The 16,821-nt window shown below is 42.9% G+C and overlaps 1 protein-coding gene across 3 annotated transcripts in view; it reads left to right on the top strand.

Moving 5' to 3' along the window:
- Positions 1 to 16,821, top strand: part of WDR19 (WD repeat domain 19) — a 93,792-nt gene that overhangs the window by 64,927 nt on the left and 12,044 nt on the right. For all 3 annotated transcript variants that reach the window (XM_032853204.1, XM_032853194.1, XM_032853213.1), the window contains 5 exons: positions 8,167 to 8,244; positions 9,514 to 9,610; positions 11,422 to 11,546; positions 14,375 to 14,456; positions 16,113 to 16,263. In XM_032853204.1, coding sequence (XP_032709095.1) covers positions 8,167 to 8,244; positions 9,514 to 9,610; positions 11,422 to 11,546; positions 14,375 to 14,456; positions 16,113 to 16,263 — 533 coding nt within the window. The remainder of the gene's footprint in view (positions 1 to 8,166; positions 8,245 to 9,513; positions 9,611 to 11,421; positions 11,547 to 14,374; positions 14,457 to 16,112; positions 16,264 to 16,821) is intronic.

Below are 16,821 nucleotides of genomic sequence, written 5' to 3'. Positions count from 1 at the left end.
GTAATAGTTCATTCTTATTCTTGACTGAGTAATAGTCTACTGTACGACTATACCACAATTTATTTATCCATTATTCTGTTAATGGACATTTGGGTTGTCTCCAGTTTGGGCATATTATGAACAAAGTTGCCGTAAATCGGTTCATGTCCTTTGATGGACATAACACTCTGCCTTATTGGGTATATATCCAGGAGTAGAATTACTAGGTCATTAGCTACACATATTTTAGCAACAGTAGGTACTGCCAAACATTTTTTTCAAAGTAGTTGTACCAATTTACCCTCTATCAGCAGTGTGAAAGAATTTAGTTGCTCTCTTTACTGACACTTACCAATCTGTTTCATTGTAACTATTCTGATAGGTGTATAGTGGTATCTCATGGTTTTAATCCCCTTTTCTAAAAACTGATGATACTGAGCGATATGTATATTGGCTATTTGGATATCCTCTTTTCTGGAGAGCTTTTTAAATATTTTTTTTTTCTAATTTTTCGTTGTATCATCTCATTCTTACTGATGATAGGACTTTTTTTATAATTTCTAGATCCAAGTCTTTTCATCAGATATGTGTATTGTGAAAATTTCTCAAGCTGTGGCTTGCCTTTTCATTCTTCCGTGGTGTCTGGATGGAAATAAATCAACTTACAAATCTTTTCTCTAATGGTTAGTGGTTTTTAGTCCTATTTAAGAAATCATTGCCCATTCTATATGTTTTCTTCTAGAGATTTGATTGTTTTAGCTTTCTTATTTAGGCCTATGCCTATCCTGAATTAACTTTTGTGTATGGTGTGAGGTAGGACTCAGGAATCTTTTTTTCCCGTATGGATATCTGGTTGATCCAGCACCATTTATTAAAAGACTATTTTTTCCACACTGAATTATATACAGCATTGGTCATAGATGAAATTACCATTTTTGTATAAGTCTGGTGTTGGATTGTATATTCTTTTCCATTGATTTGTCTCCCCTATACCACTACCACACTGTCTAAATTGTTGTGTAGTATGTATTCTTTACTATAATCTACTTTCTACCTCTTTGGATTTGCCTACTCTAGACATTAATATAAAGGGAACCATATATGTGACCTTTGTGTCTGGCATCTTTTTTTTTTTTAGATTTTATTTATTTATTTGACAGAGAGAGAGATCACAAGTAGGCAGAGAGGCAGGCGGGGGGAGGTGGGGGAAGCAGGCTCCCTGCTGAGCAGAGAGCCCGATGTGGGGCTCGATCCCAGGACCCTGGGATCATGACCTGAGCCATTTCCAAGGTTCAGTTGTGTTGTAGCATGTACTAATAATTCATTCGTTTTTATGGCTGAATAACATTCTGTTGTAGGACTCTACCACATTGTGTTTGATAACATTTGGGTTGCTTCTACTTTTGAGCATTTATGAATAATGCTGCTGTTAGCATTTGTGTCAAGTTTTTGTGTGGACTTGTGTTTTCATTTCTCTTGGGTATATACCTAGGAATTGCTAGGCCGTATGTTAGCTCTATGTTTAACATTTTGAGGAACTGCCCAACTGTTTCCCAAAGCAGCTAAACCATTTTACATTCCCAACATTGCACTGCAGTTCTCTAACAGTCATTCCTTGATATTATTGAACATCTACTTAGAATACAAATTTCCCCATCTCCTGTATTTCCCACTAACTGGTAATTAAATCTAGATACTTGATTAGACATAGATTTGATATTTTTAGGAAAATGGCTTCATAAATGGTGCCATGTACTTCCTATTTCATCACGTCAGTAGGCTCTTTTTTTTTTTTTTTTTCCCTTGTTAGGATTCGGTTTGTGTCTACTTTGGATCTTTTTAGATTTTTTTAACTTAAATTCAGTTAGTCAACATGTAGTGCATTATTAGTTTCAGAGATAGAGTTCAGTGATTCATCAGTCTTGTGTAATACCCCACACTCATACATCACATGCCCTCCTTAATGTCCATCACCCAGTACCCCATCCCCCACCCCTCTGCCCTGTAGCAACCTGTTTCCTGTGACTGAGAATCTCATATGGTTTGCCTCCCTCTCTGATTTCATCTTGTTTTATTTTTTCCTCCCTTCCCCTATGATCCTCTGTTGTTTCTTAAATTCTATGTATGAGGCTTATATCCTAATCAGCTCAGGCTGCCGTAACAAAATACCACAGACTAGGTGACTTAAAAAACAAAAATTTATTTCTCACAGTTCTGGAGGCTGAGAAGGCTAAGATCAAGGGGCCAGCCAGTTTGGTTCCTGTTGAGAGCTCTCTTCGAGGCTTGTAAGTGGCCACCTTCTTGCTATGTCCACATGTGGCCTTTCCAGGAGATCGCTCTCCCTTCCTCTTTTCATGATACCACTGATCCCATCATAAGGGCCCTACCATCATCACTTCATCTAACTCTAATTATTCCCAGAGGCCCTGTCTTCACATACAATCACATTGTGGGGTAGGACGTCAACATATGAATTTGGGAGGTACATAAACACTCCGTCTGTAATAGCCCATAATTTGTCATCTCTCTTTTTATGGTGTTAAGATCGATTATTGGATGTTGAAATGGTCAGCCTGATCCCCTCCATTGTAAGGTTTCCCATTGGCCTTTCACCTAATGATCTCAGCAGCCATTAATATTTATTACCTAGATCCATTATTTTATTAGGGTTTGCAAAATGATGATACTTGATTGTCATTCCTCCTGAATTTCACATCAGCTATTTTGGTACACTAAGATAAAAGAAAAGGAGAATAAATACTTGATTGTTTCCCTTTGTTTACTAGTTTTGAGAATAAGGAGTTGGTTCCCTAGCATCCTCCAAAGGTGACCTCCAGAGGTGCTCTCATTTTTAATCATAATACAATATAGCCTGTGTGTGTGTGTATCCAAGATATGAATTATGAGTGAATTATAATTTGTTTGGGTTTTATTTTGTTTTAGATTCCACATATGAGTGAAATCATGTGGTATCTTTCTTTCTTGAACTTATTTCACTTAACATATATTCGTGTGTGTGTGTGTGTGTGTGTGTGTGTGTGTGTCTGTAGACCAAATCTTCATTCATCCTATTGCTGGACACTTGTTTTCATACCTTGGCTATTGTAAATGCTGCAATGAACATAAGGGCACATTTCTTTATTTTTTGGATTAGTGTTTTTGTATTCTTTGGATAAATACTGAGAAGTAGAATGGCTGAGGCATATGGTAGTTCTATACTTAATTTTTTGCGGAATCTGCATACTGTTTTCCATAGCGACTACACCAATTTAAAATCCCACCAACAGTGTACCAGGGTTCCCTTTTCTCCACATCTTCTCCAACACTTGTTATTTCTTGTCTTTTTGATAATAACCATTCTGACAGGTGTTAGGTGATATCTCATTGTGGTTTTGATTTGCATTTTCCTAATAATTAGTGATGTGCACTATTTTTCCTGTGCCTGTTGGCAATTTGTATGTCTTCTTTGGAGAAATATCTATTAAGATCCTCTGCCCATTTTTTTAATCAGGTTGGTTTGTTGTTGTTGAGTTGTATGGATTTTTATATATATTTTTTGGATATTAACCCCATGTTGGATATGGAGTTTGCAAATATCTTCTCCTGTTCAGCAGGTTTCCTTTTCCTTTTGGTGATGGTTTCCTCTGCTGTGCAACCTTTTAGTTTGATGCAATACCATTTGTTTACTTTTACTTTTGTTTGCCTTGCCTTTGGAGTCAGATCTATAAAGACCTCACTGAGACTGATGTCAAGGAGCTTACCCCTCTCTGTTTTCTTTTAGGAATTTTATGGTTTCAGGTCTTGCATTCAATTCTTTAGTACATTTTGAATTAGCTTTTGTGTATGGTGTATGAAAGTGATCTAGTTTCATTCTTTTCAATATGGCTTTCCGGTTTTCCCAACTTTGTGGCAGGAGGGGCAGGGGAGCAGGGGATGCACCTGTCTTGTTCACTTTTATTTTATGATTTATTATTTTTTATTTTTATTTTTATTTTTTTTTAAGATTTTATTTATTTGACAGAGAGAGATTACAAGTAGGCAGAGAGGCAGGCAGGGAGAGAGTAAGGGAAGCAGGCTCCTCACTGAGCAGAGAGCCCTACGCGGGACTCAATCTCAGGACCCTGAGATCATGACCTGAGCCAAAGGCAGCAGCTCAACCCACTGAGCCACCCAGGTGCCCTTTAATTTTTTTTTAATTTTTTTTTAAAGATTTTATTTATTTATTTGACAGACAGAAATCACAAGTAGGCAGAGAGGCAGATAGAGAGAGAGGGGAAAGTAGGCTCCCTACTGAGCAGAGAGCCCGATGCGGGCCTCGATCCCAGGACCCTGAGATCATGACCTGAGCCGAAGGCAGAGGCTTTAACCCACTGAGCCACCCAGGCGCCCTAATTTTTTTTTTTTAAAGAGAGAGCACAAGCACTCAGGGGGCAGTGGGAGAGGGAGAGATGGAATCCCAAGCAGGCTCCACGCTCAGCATGGAGTCTAACACAGGGCTGGATCTCTGACCCTGAGATCATGATCTGAGCCAAAATCAAGAGTCAGATGCTTAACCAACTGACCTACGCAGGTGCTCCTCCCAACATTTTTATTAAAAAGACTGTTCTTTCTTCATCGTATGTTTTTGGCTCCTTTGTCATAGGTTAATCATCCCTATATGTGTGGGTTTATTTCTGGGCTCTCTACTTTGTTCCTTTAATCTGTGTGTCTGTTTTTGTACTATACCATACTGTTTTGATTACTGTAGCTTTTCATATAATTTGAAATCAGGGAGCATGATTCCTGCATGCAGCTTTCTTCTTTCTCAACATTTGACTTTGGCTATTTGGTATCTTTTGTGGTTCCATACAGATTTTTAGAATTATTCTAGTTTTGTGAAGTATGCCATTGGAATTTTGATAGGTATCACACTGAGTATTAGATTGCTTTGGGTAATAGGGACATTTTTAACAATATTCTTCTAATCCATGAGCTTGGAATATCTTTCCATTTATCTGTGTCTTCTTCAGTTTCTCTCATCAGTGTCTTATGGTTTCAGTGTACAGGTCTTTCACCTGCTTGGTTAAATTTGTTGCTAGGTATTTTATTCTTTTTGATGTGGTTGTAAATGGAATTATTTTCTTAATTTCTCTTTCTTGTATTTAATTAATGTATAGAAATGCAAGAAATTTTTGTATATTGATTATGTATCCTGCAACATTTATTTATTAGTTCTAATGGTTTCTTGGCGGATTTTTTAGGGTTTTCTATTTATGGTATCATGTCATCTGCAAACAGTGACACTTTAACTTCTTCCTTTCCAACTTGGATGCCTTTTCTTTCTTTTTCTTGCCTAATTTCTGTGGCCAGGTTCCATTTCTTGCCCCTAACCTGGAATCAGCCATTTCTCTAGGGAGTTCTGATTCCTTTTAGTGAGAAATAGTTTTAGAGACCATAATTCGGGTGCTAGGAATATTCTGTTTCTAAGCCTTTTCAGTATAAATGCTGGCACTTTTTATTGTGACATAAAAATTAGTATCTTCTAAAAGTGTCTGGATTTGAAGCTGCAGTGAAATTATTAGAGAATGGAAATTATTCTCTAGCCATCTACATAGTGTCATTTTTTAATTATAAAAATAGTTACATTCTCTGGTTTTCTCTGCATATCGACAACATTTTCCAACACCTACTTCCTCCAGAAAGCTGGACTCAAGACTTCCAGCAGCTCTCCCACCCTTCCTACCAAAGATGGACTGGGATTCTGGCCCCGAATTCATAAATCCAGAAAGGCTGTGATTTGGTTAGTTCAGATGGCCATTCCAAGATTAAACAACTAGTGGCCACAGGGATGGAATATCTTGCTTTGGCAAACTGGGTTAAATTCCCACCCCTTGACATTCCCATTTATATGGTCATGGAGAATGGGGTCCTCTGAGGCACCAAAGTCCCACTAGAACCCATGGTTGAAATGGAAGTAGGAGCATTTCTCAGAAAAGTCAAAGGAATTAATATCAGACAAAAGTGGTTTGAACATCACCTACCATTACATTTCTCCTTCAGATTAATAGTCCTCAAGCGCAAGGACCCATTTCTTCATAGAGTGTTTAGCACATCATGGGCACTCAGTAAATATTTGCTGACTGAACACACGTTGGTTCCCAGCTCAGTGAATGCACTATATAGATGGTATAAATTCCCTTCCGATCCTCCATTCCTTTCCACCCTGAAACCCCCTCCCCTGACTTGAATTTTCTTATAATATGTGCACTCTTACCTGCTGACCCCATAATTGAGAATATCTTAAAAATATTCATACTTCACCCACCCCTATCCCCACCCCCATCCTCTACCCGTGAAGTTTCTGAAATACATTCTTGGTGTATGTGTGTTGATGTGTGTGTAGAAGAGCCCTAGTTGGGAATCATTACCTGAGTAAACCCATGAGATGGATGAGAAAGATGGGTCCAGTAGCTGGGTTGGGGGCCTTCCTGCCTCTTTGCAGTGAGCTTCTGGCTTCACCTGTCTGTAAACCTTCTCTACGAGGTCACCACTGATCTCTTACTTGCTAAATACATGAGTCTCTTCTCAGTCTTTATTCCATGTTATGGCAGCATTTTATGCTATTATACTACACCTTTCTTGAAATTGTTACTCCGTTGGAACACTGCTTCTCTCATTACTTCTCAGATAGTCCCTTCTCAACCTCCTTCACTGACTGCTCCTTAAATGTACGTGTTCCTCAGCATTCTGTCTCCATCCTCCTTTCAATTTTAATTCCAAGTGGCCACATCTGTTCCTTACTGCCTCCCCTTTCCATTTATCTTAAGATTTTGGGTGCGCTCAATGCTCTGAAATTCAAATTTAACCAGGTGCCCTGTACTTTCATTTGCTGTATCTGGCAACACCGTCTGCTTAGGACCAGTCCAAGCCCTTTAAGGGTATTAACTTCTTTAATCCTTAAAACAGTGCTGTGAGTTAGGTATTATTTTTATCCTCATGGAGATCCCAAGAGTTACTTGCTGAAGATCACACTGGTGATCTTTTGACCTCAGGCAGGCTGACTCCAGAGCCCTTGCTTTAACCATGTCTATGTACTGGCCCATTTACCATCCACCAAAGCCATCCGCCAAAGCCATCAAGATGAGTAACTGTACAGGATTTCTCTTCCTTACAGCATCCCTTCCTTACAGCAAGCGTGAAAGCAGAGGCAACAGATTTATAAAAGCTTAGCTTTCTCGCACTGATGACACACAAGTGTATAGAAATTCTGCAGCCACAAGAGCCTCTCCACTCCACAGGTTCGCTACGATCCCTTGTCTACAAGGAACTTTCTAACTTCTCTTAATCTTTTCCCCTGAGGTGTAGCAAGCTAGGCCATGGGTTGCTGTGTCCTAATGACCACCTCCTTCATTTTCCTGTTGCTTTTCTCACTGTGTCATTCATGTGACGAGGGCAGCACTGCACTCTTCTGTGTTCATTCCCTTTGGTGGAGCTCCAGTTGTGTTCTTGGCTCACCCCTTTTTTCTAGACACAAGACTCTGAAGCCTCCTACTCTTGTCAATAATTATTCCTCCTATCTAAACCTAATACATTTCCTGTGATCCGTAATTTTTCCTGATCAACACCACACAACTCATAAGGGATTGAACTGACTTTCATGGAGGTGACTCTCAGATCTAGATCTCTAGGCCAGCGTCCTCTCCCGAACTTCATCCACACTTCCAGCTGCCTGCCCTCTTCTAGGCCCCAGTGGCCATATTTTTTCTGCTTTTGGACTTCAGTTGGCCATGGACAGGTACATTTCCTTGGGGAGTGCTGGAGATGCAGTGCTTGATGCTATGCTGTTGCAGAAGGCTCAGTTCCTACGCTCAAGACCCTATTATCTAGATGTCATAGTCACTTACCTTAAGGAAGTTTTTACCGAAACATTCGAGAAGTGTATTGTGTATGTGAAAAAAAAAATGGCCTTTTGATATAGCAACTTAGAGAAGCTATAGCTTCGAAAGATAGACTTTTATTATTGGAGACTATAAATGAAATAAGAAAGATCCTGAATTTATATCCTGTCAGGCACTTGACTTCAGGTATTTTTATAATTTATTTTTATTCCATTTCCTTAGCCCAAGATTATTTGTCTCCCCACCCCCCACTCCCCTTCCTTTCTAGTTGTAAGATGCCAAATTATGGTTTCTTTCTCTTCCTAAACAGGTTGGTCAGGCCAAAGATGAACTGCTGACCAGCCAGCTGATAGACCACCTGATGGGAGAGAGTGACGGCATGCCGAAGGTACTAGAAATGCCATTTGGGTTTTATGTAGTTTAGTTATGATCTGACTTTATTCTGCCCTGTTTTTACCTACTATGGCTTATTAAATTTTCTTTCTGAATATAGCTTGAGGTCTGCTAGACAGACCGTGCATTTTAGAGGCTATTGGATATATTCGTTCCTTGAAATTGGCATGGCCACCTGTGCGATAGGCACAACGCTCCCCCTCAAGATTAGTTAAAGGTTTTATTTACTCTGGAAACTATGAAAAATATTATTAGAACTATGAGTTGGCATTAATCCCTAAAAATCAGTATACTTTGTTCACATTTCAAAAGGTATGGGAATGAATACCGATCATATTTAGCATGAAAGTAACTCAGTGTAAATATAAAGGAGAAATAAATCATTAAGAAAATATTTTCAAAGTATGTGACTCGGGAGTTCATGCCGATATCAGTCGTCTTTCAGTCCTGATGAGGACGGTCTCCTTTGAGAATACCCTTGAGCTTTTTCTTCCCTTTTGCTTTGATGCTTGAGGTGATTTTCTTGTGAAGGAAGTCAAGTTACTGATTTGGAGAGAAGATGCTAGAATGTCATAGCCGGAGAGGATTATAGCAAACCTGATCCCTGAGTCCATTTCCAGTGTTTCACAGATAGACAAGGAGACCCAGGGGAGAGTAAGTTAACCTGCCAAAGGTTAAACTCTTAAACTCTTAGCAGCCTGCTCACCTAATGTCCACTTATTCTAATAACCAGGGAACAAGCATAGGAGATTGTCTGGAGGTGAAAAGAATGAATATAAGAAATAGTGAGAGGTCAAAGTTTTTTGTGGACCAGTGAAATTTATATGTGTGTAGCAATTTTTGAAATTTTATGAAGTTGGTACATCGTATAAGAACACAGTTTGATTTCAAGCACTTGAGAGATAACTCTGTGGGAAGAGGGTTAGGAACACAGACTTTGAAGCCCCATCACTGTGGCTTGATCCCAGCTCTGGAAAGGTCCTCTTGGGTTTGTTTCTCACCAGTGCAATTAGCATGTAATCGTGCCTTTCTCCCAGGGAGGGCATGAGGTTTTAAACACATTAATATTTCTCAAGTATGGAAAATACAACCTGGTGCATATTAAAGTATGAATAAATACTGGATAAATAAATTCTTTATTCAATGGATTTTTTTTTAAAAAAAAGAGTATCCAAAGTGGATTCCAACAGAAATGCAAAATTGTAGGTGTTTCTCCCGTTCGCTAGTGAAGACAGTGATGTTTCTGTAACGGTTTGCGTGTTAGGATGCCAAGTACCTGTTCCGCTTGTACATGGCCTTGAAGCAGTACCGGGAAGCTGCCCGCACCGCCATCATCATCGCCAGAGAAGAGCAGTCCGCAGGTAGGTCCAGGCTTCGTGTTATTCCTGGGAAAATGGAATCAAGCTCCAGCCCCTTTGCTGCGCAGGAAGTAGTAGCCCTTTTCTAATCTGGGTTTGCTCTGAAGCCGGAAGACTAGGGAAAGGACCGTTTCTGGGTCCGAGGGAAGTGAGACAGTGCCCCATCACAGAGTACCTCCGCTGATGCCTTCTCTTGACCATGCCACGTCCTCTCCCCTTCACGGCCTCGCAGCTCCTGGTCCTGGATGGTGGCCTCCCCGCCCTCGCTGGCCCACAGCCCCTCCACTACACTCTGCTGCACTTTCCTTCCGTCCCATGTGTTTGGCTTGAACAACAGGAAAGATACTAGAAGATGGGAGATGATGTAGCGTTAGAATTGATCTCGTTCGGAATAGCGTTCAGGGACCGTTGATAGAACCTCCAGGACACGGAGTGCCTGGGTGGCTCAGTGGGTTAAAGCCTCTGCCTTCAGCTCAGGTCATGATCCCAGGGTCCTGGGATCGAGCCCCGCATTGGACTCTCCGCTCAGCGGGGAGCCTGCTTCTCCCTCTCCCTCTGCCTGCCTCTCTGCCTACTTGTGATCTCTGTCAAATAAATAAATAAATAAAATCTTTAAAAAAAAAAAAAAGGAACCTCCAGGACCGTTCCATTCTCTCACTTACATGCTTTCGAAATATTATTGACAAAGAGAATTAGTCTGACCTCTTCCCTAGTTTTCGCAGGCTGATTCTTTTAGATGTTCATAAATACGGAACACGGTTTTGGCAAATATGGAGTTAAGTCAGTTATTAGTGATCTAACACCTGCTGCAGGTACATGGTGGCGGCTCAGGGCTCGGGAGACTGAGCCGTGGTTCCACCCTTAGGGAGTTCTGACTCGGTGGGGGAGACAGCAGATTCAGAACTGTTGTGCAGGCCGAGAAGTGCTGGAGTGGGAAGGAAACCCGTTAGAAGGGCACGGGGGCAGGGATCCCCCTCATCCTGAGGGTGGGGGACATGGGGAGTTGGAGGATGGAGATGAGAGAAGACAACAGAAGTTTCAGCTGAGCGTCGACAGGCTGAGATGGCCAGAGATGAGGGAGGGAGGGGTGTGCAGGGGGGACGGCAGCAGGGGACATAGGGGCACCAACCGTGGCGCAGGGTAGGGGGGAGGGCAAAGTCGGGTTAGGATGGTAGGTGGAGGCAGATCCTGAAGGGTTCAGGTCCTTGGCTCAGGAATTTGCCATCAATCCCTAAGGCCCTTGGAGGGTTTTTATGCTGGAGTGTAAACTCCAGGTCTTTCCAAGAACCCTCTCACGTCAGAGTGGAGGCAGAACAGAGAGGAATACCGATGCTGCTGCAGAGAGATGGTGGAGAGATGGCAAGAAGCATTAAATGGGCCGGGCCAGGCTGGATTTGGGAGACTTAGAAGGCCGGCTCCAAACTTGGTGACCCATTGGCTTTGGTAGCGGATGGTGTCCTGAGGAAAAGGGAGATGTGTCAGCTGACACCATTTTCTCCCTGAGGGACGAGCTGGACATTCATACCAAGAGTTACTGCGGGAAGAACTACTATGTTCCTTTATATAAGAAATTATGAGGATATTGCTAATAACAAAATCTACTTACGAAACAAGGCCCACGTTGTGAGGAACACCGGGTGATGTATGGGAGTACTGAATCCCTGTATTGTATACCTGAAACGAATATTATGCTCTGTGTTAGCTAACTGGAATTTATATAAAAACTTTGAAAGAATAAAATAAAATGAGGTCCCACAGAAAGGTCTCAGATTTCATCCTTTGCAATAATGTCATTTTGCCACCTTTTTTTCTAGGAAACTATCGGAATGCACACGACGTTCTCTTTAGCATGTATGCAGAACTCAAATCTCAGAAGATCAAAATTCCCTCTGAGATGGCCACCAACCTCATGATCCTGCACAGCTACATCCTAGTGAAGGTGAGACCCTTTGAGGGACTTGGGACATAATCTGCCAAGGGAGGTTATCACCTGAAGGGATTTCTTATGGGCACCTCTCCGTTGGATTCAAGTGAGTTTCTAGATCTCTATTGTTAAGTGAAAAACAGCAACATACAGGATAATTATACAGTCTGCTACCTGTTGGGTGCAAAAGGGTAAAAAAAAGAATGAATATTTATTCGTTGCAAATAAAATTAGAAATAGACTCAAAGTCTCGCCAGCAAAAATAGTTTGCTAACAGAAACACAACATGGGGCAGAGGCGACATGATAGCCATCCCCATTGAGGGGACAAGAGGGAAAGCAGGTTTCTCTGTGGATGTATTTCTACCTTGTCTTGATTTTGAAGCATATCAATGGATTACCTGGGGGGAAAAAAAAATTTACTTAAGACATTTTTGTTTAACCAGAGTTTACTAGTTTATTAATTCTAAGATGGTAGATTTTATACAATTCTACAGTTTTTAATACTATTTAGTTTCCATCTGAATATAAAAATAATACATATTCATGGAGAAAATTTAGAGAATGTAGAAAAGTGTAATGAAAAAGCAACTGACCCTTTAAGTCCATCACCAGATATAATGGCTGTTAACTTTGTGCTGGTATATCCTCTGTACTTTGGTAAATACACGTATGCACTCCTATTTTTTTTTACCACATTAGGATTATATTTATGTCCAGTTGTGTATTCTGTCTTTTCAATTAGTAATTTTTCTTTAAGACTTCATTTGACAGAGGGAGAGACAGCGAGAGAGGGAACCCAAGCAGGGGAGGGGAGAGGGAGAAGCAGGCTCCCCGCTGAGCAGGGAGCCAGATGCGGGGCTCGATCCCAGGACCCTGAGATCATGACCTGAGCCGAAGTCAGAGGCTTAACCTACTGAGCCACCTAGGCGCCCCTCAATTAGTAAATCTTAAAAACAAACTATAGCATTCAAACCTCAAATACTTGTATTACAATTTACATAAAAGTTATGTGTAAATAGGTGTGAATTTTGTAATATATTTATACACATATCTCTATAAAGATACAGAATCCAACTCACATATTTTTCTAAATTTTCATTATATCAGAGTATAATCTTCCCATATTAAAGCTAATTTGGTTTCCAGTCCAGTCCCCAAGATCTTAATCTTGATGGTATGTAGGATAGAGGAGGCATGTTATGAATGACTAAGATCCTAATTATGATCTCTACCAGTGCTGTCCAGAACTTTCTACAGTGTTGTAGGTGCCAGTGTCTGGGCTTCCCCGTATGGCAGCAGGCAGCCTGGCTATGGAGACCGGAAATACAGCTGGTGCAAATGAGAAACTACATTTTTTTTTAATTTTATATAATTTTAATTTTAAAATGTAAATAGCCACATATGGCTAGTGGCTACCATATTCGGCCACACAATTCTATAACACTGATGGTAAGGAAAAAATGAGAATTCTGGCTTGTAGCCCTGGAGAGTACATTTCTCTTCAGAGCAGCAGAAGGATCCCTTCTCTCATGTGGAAAGGAGTAGAAAGGGAGAAGGGCGGGCTCTCTCATCTGCAGACATGAGTGGTGGTGCCATGTGCTGTGGGCACAGAATCCATCAGAAGGGCACTTTTGGGGGTGGAAGTCAGGGAATCCTACACACAGCCCTCCGAGACCAGGGCCTTCTACCATCCTAAGGCACAGGGATGGTGCGCAAGCCTTTTTCTTTTCATCTCGCCCCGAGAGCCGGCCCATCCCTGGCAGAGGACCAACCGTGCACCCTCTTCCCCTCCCACTGAAGGGCACCCCAGGACTCTTCCCCGTTTGCTGTAGTTCTCGACTCTTATGCAAGCACCACCCTTTCTCAAGATTTTAACTGCTCATGGTGTCAAAAGGGAAACTGTGAAACCTTTTCCAGTCAGAATACATTGACATAAAAATGTCCCAGGCATCTTTGAGCCAAAGACTGAAGAAAGTCAGCCACGCTTCAGGGGCTATCAAGACAGCTTTGGTGGGTGCTTCCTTCCAGAGCGGGGGCAGGGATTTGGGCTGAGGGACAGCCTGGGACCTTGGTGTCTTCATCATGGAGCTGAGCTGTCTGAGGCCCAGGGAGTCAGCAGAGGACAAGCAGCAAGGGAGTCCCTACCCCTTCTAGCGGTGCTCAGGAAATGATGCCATCAGCCGTTGCTTAGACCTGATGCCTGGGAGTTACTCTCAGCTCACGCTGCACGTTCTCACCAAATACCAACCAGTTCTGCCTCCTATGGCTCTGCTTCTCTCCACCCCCACCCCTTCACACCTCTGTGGGCTGCCCCATCTCACTGGATGATACGGCGACATCATTCCTCAGCCCCGTTGGCTCTCCAAGCCTCCTCTCATCCCACGCGTCAGGGCCCCCCTCATACTCAGCACTCACCCAATCTCAGGCCTTCCAGCCACTGCTGCTCCCTTGCACTCTTCCTTTAACAACTCATCCTCTCCTTCTGCCTGGAAGACTCGGCTTTTAGGTCTCACAACAACTTGGCAAAGTTGGCATTATTAGCGCTCTGAAAATGGCCCATAAGAGCTGTATCAGGGATTTAAACTCATGCCACGTGGTCTGGGGCAAAGTAAAAAGGAGAGCATAGAGGGGGGGTAAGGTCGATGAGGCCACGGGGTCAGGCGGCACTGCTGGAAGGAGAAACAGAGAAGAACTCCCAAGTGCCTTAAGCCAAGTAGGGCTGCGAGGATCATGGAACAGCTCGTTCAGGATCATAATGAAGGAATTAATTATTTGGGGGAATAAAGCATGAATTAGGGTTAATCAAAATCTCTTAAGAGTAACATATGTCATTTATTTCAGATTCACGTGAAAAGTGGCGATCATATGAAAGGGGCACGTATGCTTATCCGGGTGGCCAACAACATCAGCAAGTTCCCGTCACGTACGTACTGTTGAGAAGGACCTGTCCCCCACATGTGGGCCTCAGTGTGACACTGTAAGATCGACAGTCACTAACCCGACCAGCCACTGTTGTCTACACAGATTAACTCATTTACTCCTCACACCCACCCCAGCAAGTAGTCTAATGGGACCCCAGGGCCACCCCCAAGTTCACTAGGACTCACACAATGCAATCCACAGTCGTGCCGGAGGCTAACATTTATTACAGCAGAAGAATACAAACCCGGAGCAGCAAATGCAAAAGGCATAGGCATGGGGCGAGGTGTGGGTGAGAACAGGTGCATGTTTCTGAGTCCCCTCCAGCAGAGTCACACAGGACACACTCCTCCAGCAGTGAGCTGTGTGACAGCACATGTAAAGTGTCTACCAGAGGTGCTCATGAGAGGCTCAGGGCCCAGAGCTTGTACCGGGGCTGTCAGACTCCCAGAAAGCAGGTGTTCAGTGTAGACCACACTGTTTGTGCAAAGAGTTCAGGTACAGTGAGCCACTCTGATCTGGAAATGGGAGAAATGCCCCCAACATCCGAGTTCCCAGATGCCAGCCAAGATCACGCACATCTTTGTAAGGATAAGAGCCTCAAAACTACACCCATGGGCACTATTGTTTTCCCTGTTTTACCGGAGAAGCAAACAGAGGGGAAAGAAGTGAAATACACTTGCCCAAGACCACACTGTTCAGCTAGTAAGTCTGACCCTGTTCTCAGCCGGGCCACCGCCGCTACAGAAGTTCCCCTCATTCTTAGCGACATGTCATTCTAACATTCTTCAGTTAACAGACTTCCTCACACTCTGTGTCGGGGGTCAACAAAGTCTTTCCGCAAAGGTACAGATGTCAAGTGTCTGGGGCTTCATGGACCATAATGTCTGTCACAGCTACTATTTTTACATAAACTGTACAGAAATGAATGAGTATGGATGTGTTCCAACAGAATTTTATTTTTTGGGGTTTCTGACATTTGAACCTCATATTATTTTCACATGTCACAAAATATTTTTCTTTTAATTTTTTTCAACCATTTAAAAACATAAAGGCCCTCTTAGCTCATGAGCCATACAAAAACAGAAGGCCCGATTTGGTCCACAGGTCAAAATTCACCAACCCCTCCTCTATAACTGTCTTCTTTTTTGTTACATGAAAACGACTTCACAATTAATTGTATACCATGCTGGCTAAGGGAGCAGCAGGGAACAGACACTGGTAGGGCCTTTCTAGAAAGCAATTTGGCAATCTGTGCTAAGAGCATTTTTTTAAAAAGTCATGTTCTTTGATCTAGTAATCTACCTTCTAGTATCTATCCTGAAGAGAGAGACACACGCCGAGGTCAGTGCATAAACTTACTAATCTCCCTGACCATTCACGGGCAGTCCTGTCACGTGCAGAAACACATCTCTGGTTTGGGAGGATACATGCAAAAGGGGACCTCAAGGGAGTGCAGGTCCGGGTGCTCCAAGGCAAAACACAGTAAAATCACAGGAAGGACATTGTGCTGAGCCCCCTTGGCCTCATGAAACAGGTCCTACCTGGCTCTTTGCCAGGAAGAGCAAACCTAGAGGTGTGATCGTGTTGTCCTCCTGAATGGGGACAGAGTCGGGACAGCAGAAGCACTGGGCTTCCTGCCCTCCCGTGTGTGTTGCAGACATTGTGCCGATCCTGACGTCCACGGTGATCGAGTGTCACCGAGCAGGCCTGAAGAACTCTGCTTTCAGCTTTGCGGCCATGCTGATGCGGCCCGAGTACCGCAACAAGATAGATGCCAAATACAAGAAGAAGATCGAGGCCATGGTCAGGTAGGCAGGGACAGCTGCTTCCACTGTCTCACCGCATCTCACAGATGTAGTTTTTAGACTCTGGCTGCTCAGGTGCAGCTCAGGGAGAGAATGGACTGGGGTGGCCATTAGGACTGTATTGAGCAACCAGCAGCAGAAAACCCAACAGTGGCTTGAAACAGTCAGGATTTACTTGACTCTTAAACAAAGCGTCATGATTCAGGCCTGCTGTGTCCTGGTGGCGGCAGGGAGAGAACCCTCAGTCTTCCAGCTTTGTATCTGGAGCACAGAAGTGTCCTCCTCATGGAGAGTTGTGGGGCAGTGGGGGGGTGGGTTGCTAGAGCACATTAATTCCGACCGTCCAGGGCCACTGGGCCTGGGCCCCAGCTCGGAAGAGACACTAATCATTCTCTCCCCACGTGAGACTCCTCTCCAGCTGTGGGGTCGAATATGGTAACTGCTAGCCGTGTGTGGCTATTTAAATTTAAATAAAATTAAATCAAATTTAAAACTCCGTTTCTCACGCTATCCGGATTTCAAGTGCTCGGAAGTTTCATGTGGCTCCTGGCTGCCACACTG

Source organism: Lontra canadensis, unplaced genomic scaffold (genome assembly GCF_010015895.1).
Source record: "Lontra canadensis isolate GAN:19392208 unplaced genomic scaffold, GSC_riverotter_1.0 scaffold1, whole genome shotgun sequence".
NCBI lineage: Eukaryota > Metazoa > Chordata > Mammalia > Carnivora > Mustelidae > Lontra > Lontra canadensis.
The sequence above is the reverse complement of the archived record's forward strand: the minus strand, read 5'-3'. Positions and strand labels throughout refer to the sequence as shown.